At 31.7% G+C, this 11,653-nt stretch overlaps 1 protein-coding gene across 3 annotated transcripts; it reads right to left on the reverse strand.

The window, feature by feature from the left end:
* Nucleotides 3,674–8,023, reverse strand: LOC109346116 (G-box-binding factor 4-like). 3 transcript variants are annotated; one of them, XM_019585501.1, is made up of 5 exons: nucleotides 7,238–8,022; nucleotides 6,355–6,426; nucleotides 5,666–5,695; nucleotides 4,472–4,525; nucleotides 3,674–3,932 (listed from the first exon to the last, which is right to left on the reverse strand). In XM_019585501.1, exons 1-4 carry the CDS (start codon nucleotides 7,787–7,789, stop codon nucleotides 4,478–4,480), a joined length of 702 nt encoding a protein of 233 aa, XP_019441046.1. In that variant the 5' UTR covers nucleotides 7,790–8,022; the 3' UTR covers nucleotides 3,674–3,932; nucleotides 4,472–4,477. The 3 variants fall into 3 exon arrangements, with proteins under 3 accessions (XP_019441046.1, XP_019441045.1, XP_019441047.1); XM_019585500.1 differs by lacking the exon at nucleotides 4,472–4,525 and having other exon boundaries at nucleotides 7,238–8,012; XM_019585502.1 differs by lacking the exons at nucleotides 3,674–3,932; nucleotides 4,472–4,525; nucleotides 5,666–5,695 and adding an exon at nucleotides 5,711–5,925 and having other exon boundaries at nucleotides 7,238–8,023.

An 11,653-nucleotide genomic window follows, 5' to 3' on the forward strand; every position in this document is an offset into this window, starting at 1 on the left:
GTTCAAGGAGTATGCCATGATTTGGTGGGATCAACTTCAAAAGGATAGGAGAAGGATTGGTGCTGAACCAATTGATACATGGGAAGATATGAAGTTGATCATGAGGAGACGGTTTGTTCCTAACTCCTATCAAAGAGATATTCATAACAAACTTCAACGGCTCACACAAGGGTCCAAAAGTGTTGATGAGTATTTCAAGGAGATGGAATTAGCCTTGTTGAGGTCTAATTTCCATGAAGACCGAGAAGCCACTATGACAAGGTTCTTACATGAGTTGAATCAAGACATCCAAGACATTGTTGAATTACAACACTATGTTGAGTTGGATGATCTTGTGCAACAAGCAATGAAGGTAGAAGAGAAATTGAGGCGGACAAGGTCTAAGTTCTCTTCTAGTTCTAGTTCCAAATATCAATCATCAAAATGGATAGACAAACTCAAGAAGGAGAGCCCAACAAAGGAAGCTACACCTAGCACCAAGGGATCAGTGACTACAAGCCAAGGTAAACTAGCCGTGGTTCCAAGTCAAAGGAGTAGAGATGTCAAGTGTTTCAAGTGCTTAGGCCTTGGGCACATTGCTTCTCAATCCCTACAAGGAAGACAATGATCATGACTAATGGAGAGATAGAATCTCAATCTGAAGCCTCAAGTGATGAAGAAGGTGGTCATGAGGAGGATGATGCTAAAGTTCCTGAAGGTGACTTGCTTGTGGTGAGGAGGCTATTAGGAAGCCAAATCAAAGACCAAGAAGCTGACCTCTCAAAACTTGTTCTTATAACCAACAACGTGTTGGTCTAGAAATGTAAGGTCCCGCTAGATTGTTAGTATAACGTTCGATTTTCGTAAGCGACACTTATTAAGATGGACAACAACACAACTCTAATGGATTAGCTCAAAGTGTACCAAAAAAACTTGTTCTTATCCCTCTCAATAATTACTTCTATGAGGAATGTGCAATTGGCAGGAAGCCCTTAAGATTTAAACCCCTGAAAATGCACCTTGACCCTCTCCCCCTCCTGCTGAAATTAAGTAAGATTTTTTACCTGTAAAAACCCATACTAATTAATATCCACACAAAACACACATATTTAGAGAAATGTTATATCATCTTACAAATCTTTCTACTCATAAAAAAATGACACAGTTGTAAATGTTACTGTAATTGGTAGGGGGACTTGGATCAAGTCACAAGTAATTCTTTGAAGGAATTTTAGAACACTTTCAAAAAAATGATTTTAGAAGTTTAGGGGATTTTAAAAAGAAAAAAAGGAGATGCTTCCCTATATATTGTCAGAACATAGATACTCACTTCATCTACCACTCATAATTTCTGTTTTAACAGACTTAATTACTAAGACGTGAAGTGATTTCCTTTTGTACCACAATCTCCTATTCGTTGATGTTTGAGTGAGAGTAATATTAAAATTACTGACATCCTCATAAGTCCTCATGTTACACATTTCTGTGTATGGTGAATGCTTTTTAAGTATGATATTCTCTTATTGGAGATTGAGAGGGAAATCAAACTAGAATCTACAAATAAGAAGACAAATTTTATATAAACTTAGACTTTCATATAAATCTAAAACAAGATATATAAAGTGCAAGTTTACATAGAGGTAGACAAACATGACTGTAAAAGTAAAGATAGGAAATTGTATTATATTATAAGTCACTAGATTATACAATGTGACAAAAAAAGTAAAGGACATGTAAACCATAATAAGAGTAGATAAAATAGAAGTGTACATCAAATGTCATATATGAAAGAAATGTGTCTCTCAAACGTAAAAGGAAATATTACCTCACCACTATAAAATTCGTAACGTTAAATCGAAGAACCCTAACTTGTCTTCCTTAAATGAATATTATTTTTTAATATATTTTAGTATTTTGTTTTATTTATTCGTGTCCATGTAATTTAATTTTATAATTTACAAACAAAATTATTTTTTATTATTTATAATTGATTTCTAATATTTATAATAAATTAGAACGATTTTTAATTTATTAATAAATAAAAATAAGTAATTATTATATTTTGCTATATTTGTTGTAAAATATAAAGTGTGAGGTAAGTTGTGGGATCCAAATAATAATGTTATTTGCCATTATGAAAAAAGTAGATGTTCTTATTTTGGGGAGTTATAATAAATTATAAAATAACGTGTGAGACCCAAATTAGGATGGAAATGTTGTTCTTCATTGTAGATGCTCTCACTCCATCTACTACTAATAATTTCTGTTTTGACAGGCATAATTTCTAAGATGAGGAATGATTTCCTTTTTCACCATTCTCCTTCTACTTATTGATATTTGAGTGAGAGTAATATTAAGATAATGATCTCATGGAAAGCCCTCATGTACATATTTTTGTGTATAGTGAGTGCTTTTTAAGTATGATATTTTTTTTAGTGAGAAATTGAGAGGGAAATTAAGTAGAAATCTAGAAATATGGAGACAAACTTTATATATACATAACTTTCGTATAAATTGAAAAATGAAATATATACATAACCTGATTGTAAAGGTAAAAATTGGTAATTGTATAATATCAAAAGTTGCTAGATTGATGAGCAAATCATATAATACGAGAAGAAAAATGAGGGAGATATAAACTATAGGATTCAACCAAATTATATAAAATAGAAGTGTGCATCAAGTATTATATATGAAAGAAATGTATCACTAGGAAATATTACCTCAACTATAAAATTCTTGTGTTAAGTGTTAAATGTGGCTGATGTTAAATGGTAAAATATCAATAAAAGAGTAAGCTCATTATAACACATTATAGCAAAGATGGGAATGATACGTCAAATGAGTGAAAGTACTAGACATGTAGGATTAGGAATGAATACATCTAGAAAAATTTGAGATAACTCTTACTATAAAAAAGATTGTAGAATCACGCCTTAAATGATTTAGACATATGCAGAGTAAACTGTTAAAAGTCTTAGTAAAGAGAATAGATGATATATCAAATAGAGGTTAATCCAACCCATATAGCTTCCTACCTCGTGAGCCCATGCCGAAAACCAACCCAAACTCAGCCCGTTAGCTCGAATTGTCGCCTCTACATCCTTCACCAGCTTCGCCCCAACCCCTTTAACCTCCCCAGCACCCAAAACCCATTACCCATCATGCTAAAAAATAATTTCATACCCAATTTCCAATTTTGCCTAGCTTCAAAACAGAATTATATTCTAGACACTAAACCAAAGGAGATTATAGACAATGCAGCCACAAGAATTGGAAACATAAATATCTGAAGATCATAACATTACTACCACCAAACAGTAGCAAACAGCATCACAGAACCCTAATGATTATGCTAGTTTACAGTCAAGCAGCCACAAGTTGACAATTGTCACTCGGCGCTGCCCTCGGTGAGTCCCGACCTCTTTCGTCGCACTACGATCATCCGTCACAGACGTTGCTTCTCCTTGCTAGGACCTTGCTAGAACAGAGATCTTAAACAAAATTGTAAGACATTGCATCTACAATTGGAACCATTTAAAATGGTTACATGTAATAATCATTCATCTAACTGTCATTGATTCCTACTACCTCTTCTATCCATCCTCAACAAATCAAGAAAAAGAGTGTTCAAATGGCATAAATTAACACAAAACATATATTTTTATTTCAACTTTTCTAACTAGTATTATCCGGGCAAAATCTCCCTAAGAACCATGAGTTTTCCACATTTGGTGGATCCATAGTATATGTTCAGGTTGAATCAAATTACTCAAATTATTTTAACTGCAACTATTTTCTCTTGTCCATATTCCCCCCTATATCTACACCATGTCACAAATCCTAGTCTGTTGATGACAAGCATATCATATTGATTGGGCTGAATCCGTTCTACGAAAACTCCGTTTTGGCGGTTCAGGCCTCTCCTCAATTGGGATGATGCACTCCATAAGCTGCAGGAAGAAATTAAAGTATATTATCGAGATTAGAATCATAAGTTCGACAGGCAACATATGAAAGAGCGATTATAAATTTGAATAAAGTTAAAAGCCAGTGAACATGAGTACATGACCCTTGTGCCTTTAGGTTAGGTAAAGATGAAACAAGTATGCAACCCAAGTGCTTTTGTAATCGGTGACAAGTAAGAAATGTGGATACAGGAGCATGAAGACAAGATACCATTTCATCACTGGAGATAATATAGAACTCATAATCATATAATAGTTTTCATACTATAATGCTGACATATAACACTAAGAATACAGAGATCTTTTCCCCCAAGGATTTGTGATGCAAACATGACAGTTCACCAAGTTCCAGCAACTTTCCATAGATTTCATGAACTGGCATGCATAAATATAATTTTGAAGAGCATATAAAAAAAAAAGCATAGCCTAAGTGAGCTTGCATAATTCAACAAGAATGATAGAGAAGACAACATCCCCAAGAATCAGCTCAGTTGGTAGAGTTACGGGGCATAAAGTGTGAGTACCTAAGTTCAAACCTTGGTATTTGCACAATTAGCCTTGCTCGTCAAAAACTTTGCTGATGAAAACAAAAGATAGTCAGGACGATCTTTAGGTCTTTAGAAGTCACGGTCGTTACTGATGATGGCCGTAGTTTAGTACATGTGGATGAACTTCAAAGTTCAAGCAACAAGGAAGAACGACTATACAGCCAACTCATCCCTAAGGAAATGATTCAATGTGATTAACACAATCACAATAGTAACTGAAGCAATGAAGATGACGTTGGGGTTAAATGCAAGGTTTCGATGTAATAAGAGTATAAAATATATAAAAAAAAAACATTTTTCCTTTTAAGGTATTTTGGGTACTGCACATATCTCTCGGGTACTTTGCAGAGTTTGATAGTCTAGTTGTATTCACTTTTCACATTTTTTTCAGTTATTGGGAAAAAGGACATAAATAAAATAATGTTTTTATTTGCAATACATTTGGATAGGTAAGTAGTAGCTTTCTCCTTACAATGCAATTACACATTGTATGCATCTGACCACTTGTTTGGAAGACTTTATGAAATCATAATGAGCATGGTCCAAAAAAGTGAACAATAACATTAAAATTCTTGGGGACATCGTCATGTCTATCATTCTTGTTGAATTATGCAAGCTCACTTAGGCTATGCTTTTTTATTTTGATAGGCAAAGTTTATTTTTGACAGGAAAGGGGATGAGAGAAAATGTGCAACTGTCGGGGTTTGAACTCAGGTGCTCATACTTTATGTCCCGCAACTCTACCAACTAAGGTGACTATTGGGGATGTTGAAATCCAATATTTTGCAAGATCCTCAATGGACTTGCCCTTTAGATGCCAACATTTATAACTCAGGCCGTCTTTATCCAAATATGAAATAACAGCTCTGGTCGTCGTTTTCCATATGACAATTCCAATATATCAGCTCTTTATATTTGATAACATCACTTAGGTGGAGTTTCCTATATTTTACATTTTTACTCTCCAGCTGGAGCTTTTAGCTGCCATGGAATACATAATTACACCAGAAACTAATGCATAGAGTGTCTTATGGATTGGGATATATTCAACTATAGCATATCAAATATCCACTATTTATGCAAATTAACTGACGAGTCTTGTTTATCATCCCACCCACAAAAAATATCATCAGCTTGCTTGAAACAGAAGTGAGCAGATATACTACATACCTGTTTGAATCTCTGCCGTTGCTTATCAGCCTGCATTCAAGACCCAATATTTCAATAAAGAATAAACAAAACTGATTAACAAAAGGGAATACAGATCATGAAGAAAACTAAACTAGGGTGGGCGGCTCATTGCGCAAGGCTCCTACATAGTGAGATCTATGAAAGGTACACAGTCTTATCACCGTAAGGAAGAGACTGTTTCCAAGATTTGACCCATGACTTCCAAGTCACGAGAGAAAAACATTAACGTTGGGCCGAGTCTCACCCTCTAAGACTAAACCAGGGATGAAAAAAAATAAATTAAAACACAAGATGTGAGCCACAGCCCACAAGGACTCCTATAAATACAATTTCATAAACAAACCCAGGGAAGTTTACAATTTTGATTAGCCAAACAAGCAAAGAGACAAACAATGTCACAAAAGTTTGAAGCATGCATAGCATGAATGTATTTGAAGAATAAACATTTAGTAGAGTCCTTCCAAGTTCCAACCCTCCCTTGGTCATCGAAACAAATTGAAAATGATTCATGGTAACTCCACCAACAAAAGCCATCTCATACCGGATTCTCAATACCACACCAGCAAAAATTACAACACAGTCAATGAACACCATTTGTTTTGAATCTAACTACACAGCATATCAACGTGTATAAATGCAAAATAACAATAATAATAATATAATCACACCGTTTCATTCAATAATCGGGCATTCTCTTCTTCCAGCTGATGAACAAGATACTCAAGCTCAGATGTATAAGCCTGTAAAATTGAACGCAAAACCCGTCAGCTTTTACACAACCCAAAAAATTTAAATAAAAAATAATCAATTACCAATCAGAAAAACAATCAAAGAGTAACAAATAGAAGCCAGAATTTCCTACCTTTAACTTCTTTAAAAGAAATCTCAACTTTAATTCAGCTCCTCCGGGCTAATTAATACTATTCTGAAGGTAAATGTTAAAACAAAACCTTCACTTTAACTCACTTCCTTCCCAAATCTCAATTCTAATTCAACTCCTCCCCACTAAGGTTACTAAATTAATTAATTACTATATTGAAGTTAAAGTGGCTGCAATTAGTAACCACAACCATAATCTAAAACCTTTAAACAACATCTTAACTTGAATTCATTTCCCACTACTGCCACAACTAACTTCACTTACCATACAAGCAAAAACCCACTTTCCAAATATAAAATAAAACATTTAAAAACTGAAACTTTATTTAGTACAGTTTGCTACTCCAAGAGTAAGTTTTTTAAACTTATTCCTCGTACTAGCCATCAATTCTAGGGAAATCCAATAGTTTGAATCAGTGAATAGATTAGTTAGGATGAGGAGTAAGTTTAAACGTAGTCTTGGAGTAAGTCTTTGAAGAATCTAAAAATATATACATGTGTTTGGCATAAATTTTGTTTATACTTATCTAGGAGATAAACTCAAAAAGAAAAGAACCCACATTTAGGAAAGTTAAACTTATAAACCCAAAATAAGCAAAAAGAATCTGTACCAAACACTCATATAGCTTCTAAAAAAAGCTGATTTTTTAAAAAAGTGGATTTTTAAGATACCTGCTTTCGTTCCCTGGACCTAGCAGCAGATTCGCGATTCTTAATCATCCTTCTCTGTTTCTGAAGAGTTGCTTTATCAATTGTTTCTTCGATAACCTTTCTCTTCCCTTTCCCTCCTCCTCCACCTGATGTTCCAACCACCGTGCCATCAACCCCATTCCCAAACTGAACCATCGCCGTCGTTACGCCGGTGGAAGGATTAGGAATAACTCTTTCTTTGATCAAGTAATCCTCTAATGTCACCACATCCAAAACCCCACTGTTACTATTATTGTTATTATTCTGGTGGGTCCCACTAGAATTACCGGCGACGATCTCTTTCCAAACCTCGTCGGCGGTTCTGGAAGGAGGAGGAGGAGGAGCGGCGGCGTCGGTGTGGTAGATGGAATTGAGGAGGTCGTCCATGGGGTGATGGTGGTGATCGGAATCGGAGAGATTAAGGAAAAGGGAAGGAAGGGAATGATGAGAAGAAGAAGACATTGAAGAAGAGGAAGAAGATGAGTTTCGTCGCTGATCCGGATTCGTCGCTACTACTACTTTCGACGACGCCATGCCGCGTTATTAGGACTCTATTTGTTTTGTTTCTTTTCTGTTGTAATTATCTACAACTAACTTGCCTTTCTGTTTATTTGTTAATTGTTATTATTATTATTTTCGTTGTAACTGAGATTTGCCACGATTTCAGGGATTGCAGAAAGGAAGATGGGTGAAAGAAGAAACCCACTTCAGGAACGCATTTTTATTTACAAGTCCGAATAACATGATATTTTTTGTGTTTATTATGGGACATTGTGAACTCGTGATCCACCTTTTCTTAGTTTCATGTAGATATTCATCCATAGAAAATAGTGTAATATTATAAAGGCTAAATGCATTGTTTATCGAATTATTATTTTGAATAGTTAATAATGATTGAAAATGAATGCTGGATATATAAAACTCTTATATTATTTGTGTATATATTTTTTCATAAAAAGGAAAAGTACAAGAATATGTATAATCTTTATCTTTTTATAAGTAGTTATCATGAATATTTTTTATTGTTGCTAATTGACCTTTAAACTTTTATGAGTTGAAAAAATAATATTTGCATAAATATATTTTAAATTACTATAATAGATTAATATGAAAATGGATGCAGGTGACTCACAACAATAATAATACAATAATTTATGTTATCTAACATTGATACTTAGAAGAAATTGTTATCAAAATATAAAAATTATTGAAAAAAATGTGATAAGTAAACATTAGATTTAAAAGTGGTTAATGTACTAATATTATTATAAAGATAATTAAATAATAATTATCTTAGAGTCGATGTTAAAACAAATTATGAGTTTCAATTTCTCATCACTATTAATTTAACAATATATTTATACAAAAATCAATTTCACTAATCATTAAAGTTTAAATAGCAATAGGAACAAAAAATTGTTTATAATAACTATCGGCAAATGATACAAGTTTAGAGTGTTTTCATCGGTATTATGAGAACCGGACTTGAAAACGGCTCTGGTTTACCGTTTTAACTGAGTCAAGGTTAGATCACTTTGAATCGGGAAAATTCTAGTCCGACCGTGTTAAACTCAGTTAAACCGGATTAAACTGAGAAGTAAACCGGACGGTTCACTTAAAAAATAAAAAAAATGGAACATTACTCTAATATTTTGTTTTGCTCTGGTCAAAGAAAAGATGAAGAGACGTTATTTCAATGTAATTATACATGATTATTAATTATATAAAAAATTACATTTGTATATGATTGTATATTTATAGATAAAAATTATTAATTATGTATAAAATCATCCCGTCCGACCAAACGGTTTAATTGTTTAAAATAGTTAAACCTAATATGAGACCTCTTCTGATTTGACGTCCAATTCGAGTTTCACAATATTGGTTTTCAGAGTTTTTCCTAAAAATATTAATATTTTGTCTCAATTATGAGTCAATTTATTATTATTTTTTTGTTTTTAATAATAAGAGTTGTTAAATACTAATTATAATTTTTTATGTTTTTATATTAAATCAAAGCATTAATTATTTTTTTATGTTTAAAACAATATTATGAGCACTCTTAGCAGTTCAACCAGCCCAGTCGTTAAATGCACTTAAAAACGATTATGCTTTGAAGTCTTAATCAAATTAGGGGTTTGACTATTTTCAACCAGGGAAATTTTGTTCCCATTATGTTAAACTCGATTAAACCGAAATAACCCAAAAAGTGAACCAGACATGTTCACTTAAAATAAAGAAAATGGAATGTTGCTCTTATATTTTATTTTACTTCGGTCCAAAAAGAGATGAAGTTGTGTTGCTTCAATATAATTATATATAGTTATTAATTATATAAATTTTGCATTATATATAATTATATATTTATAAATAATAATTAATTATATAATAAATCATCTGATCCAATCGAACGGTTTAACCGTTTAAACAAACTCTTCTAGTTTGATGACCTATTCCTATAACACATTGGTTTAAAATAAGTTAAATTTTATAAAAGGAGTGAATGTTTTTAATGGTTGGAGATAATTGGGTGGAAAAAATAATTAAAAAGCTAAAGGAGTCAATTTTTAAGTTATTTTCTTAGGCATAAGCTAAAGGAGTGGAAGTGTATTTTTAAAATAATTTATTAGGTCGGTAGACGCGTTAAAACTTAAAAGTTTAAGGTCCTACTGTCTCAAAAAAACAAAAAAAGAAGAATGATTTTATATTTATATAGTATACAATCCCTCACCATTTATATTCTCATTCTACTCCTAACTAGTAGCAACTCATTATCTTGGTGATTCTTGTCTATGAGTTTAGGTGAACACCAATTGATTTCAAGAAATATTTTCTATTTTTATTTTCAGAAAATAATTTTTATTTTCATGTTTTCATTTTCTTAAAGCATATTTATTATTAACATTTTCATTTTTAAAATCATTCACTCTAAACCAATGTTATGAAACCCCGAAGAGGTCTTGTATTATGTTTAAACAGTTAAACCGTTCGGTCAGACCGAGTGATTTCATATATAATTTATCATTTTTATCTAAAAATATATAGTTATATATAAACAAATTTTTTTATATAATTAATAATTATGTATAATTATATTAAAATAACATGTCTCCATCTTTTTTGGACCAGAGTAAAACAAAACATTAGACCATTGTATTTCTTTAAATTTCAAGTGAACTATTGGATTCATTTCCTAGATTATTCTGGTTCAACTGAGTTTAACACGACCAGACTGATATTTATTCAGTGCAAAGTAGTTCAACTCTTCATTCAGTTAAGACTACAAATCAAAGATGTTTTCAAATCCGATCAATAGTCAAACCGGTCTGACCACTCAGTTATCACAACACTGCTCTAAATTTTACAATCCAAGACACCCTTGTAATTAATTTAATTCTAAATTTTAATTGCTAAAATACACAATTCAATGATTTTAACAAATTTTATGTTAAAATATATTGAACAACTTTAATTATTGGAGGTAATGATTAAATAAAATACTAACATACAAATGTTTTATTATTTAATTAAGGTTACAATATCAATTTTCATCCCAAAATCATATATTATCATACCCATTGTCGTATTATTTTACCAATACCATATGACAGGTAAAGAAAAAAATGCTATGTTGAGAGATAAAAAATAAATTCTATTATGAAGGTGTATGATGGTCTCAATGAGAGACACTCATTGATTAATTATGAAATTTTGTTGATTAATAGATAGACTAATTGATAAATATACTTTCTCCATTCCGCATATTATGATATTTAAGGTTATACACATAATTTAAGAAAGTATTAGATGATATAAAAATTTGATAACAATTTAACTAAATAGTCACATTTAATGCACACTGAAAACTAGATTTAAAAAGAAAGGAAGAAGCATGTGTTGAAAAGATGAGTGATATATAAGGTTATATCGGAAAGTAAAATATAAATATCCATTAAGTTTCAAAAATATCAAAAGACTTGTAATAAAATGGAAAAGTTAAAAATAAAAAATATTAAATTGATTGGTCAACAAAAGTTTTAAAATTTTCAATAAAAATGTCATTTTTTCCATTTTCAAATTTTCTGGAAATGAAACTTATATTTTCGAAAATATGAAATAAAAATAAAAATGCAAACATGTTTTCATTTTTCTGTTTTCATTGGAAATCAAAACAAAAAATGACAAAAACAAACATACCCTGATTCTCTTAACTAAGACATGAAATAATGTTAACCTGTCCGTCAGAATAAGTCAACTTACAGTATTTTGTTCTGCCTTAATTTGCAGTTTCGTCAAATGTGTTGACAAATGAGGATTTAGTCCACACAAGTCATAACTTATACCTGACCGGCCTTTCTAATGGGAAAAATTATTTAGACATTTTTTTAATATAATATC

Source organism: Lupinus angustifolius, chromosome LG04, assembly GCF_001865875.1.
Source record: "Lupinus angustifolius cultivar Tanjil chromosome LG04, LupAngTanjil_v1.0, whole genome shotgun sequence".
NCBI classification, from domain to species: domain Eukaryota; kingdom Viridiplantae; phylum Streptophyta; class Magnoliopsida; order Fabales; family Fabaceae; genus Lupinus; species Lupinus angustifolius.

Coding starts and splice junctions, on each gene's coding strand:
- LOC109346116 (XM_019585500.1), bottom strand. CDS start 7,789: ATGGCGTCGTCGAAAGTAGTAGTAGCGACGAATCCGGATCAGCGACGA. Junction 6,427..7,237: donor GGTCCAGGGAACGAAAGCAG/GTATCTTAAAAA, acceptor TCAATTTTACAG/GCTTATACATCTGAGCTTGA. Junction 3,933..5,665: donor AACGGCAGAGATTCAAACAG/GTATGTAGTATA, acceptor TTCTTCCTGCAG/CTTATGGAGTGCATCATCCC.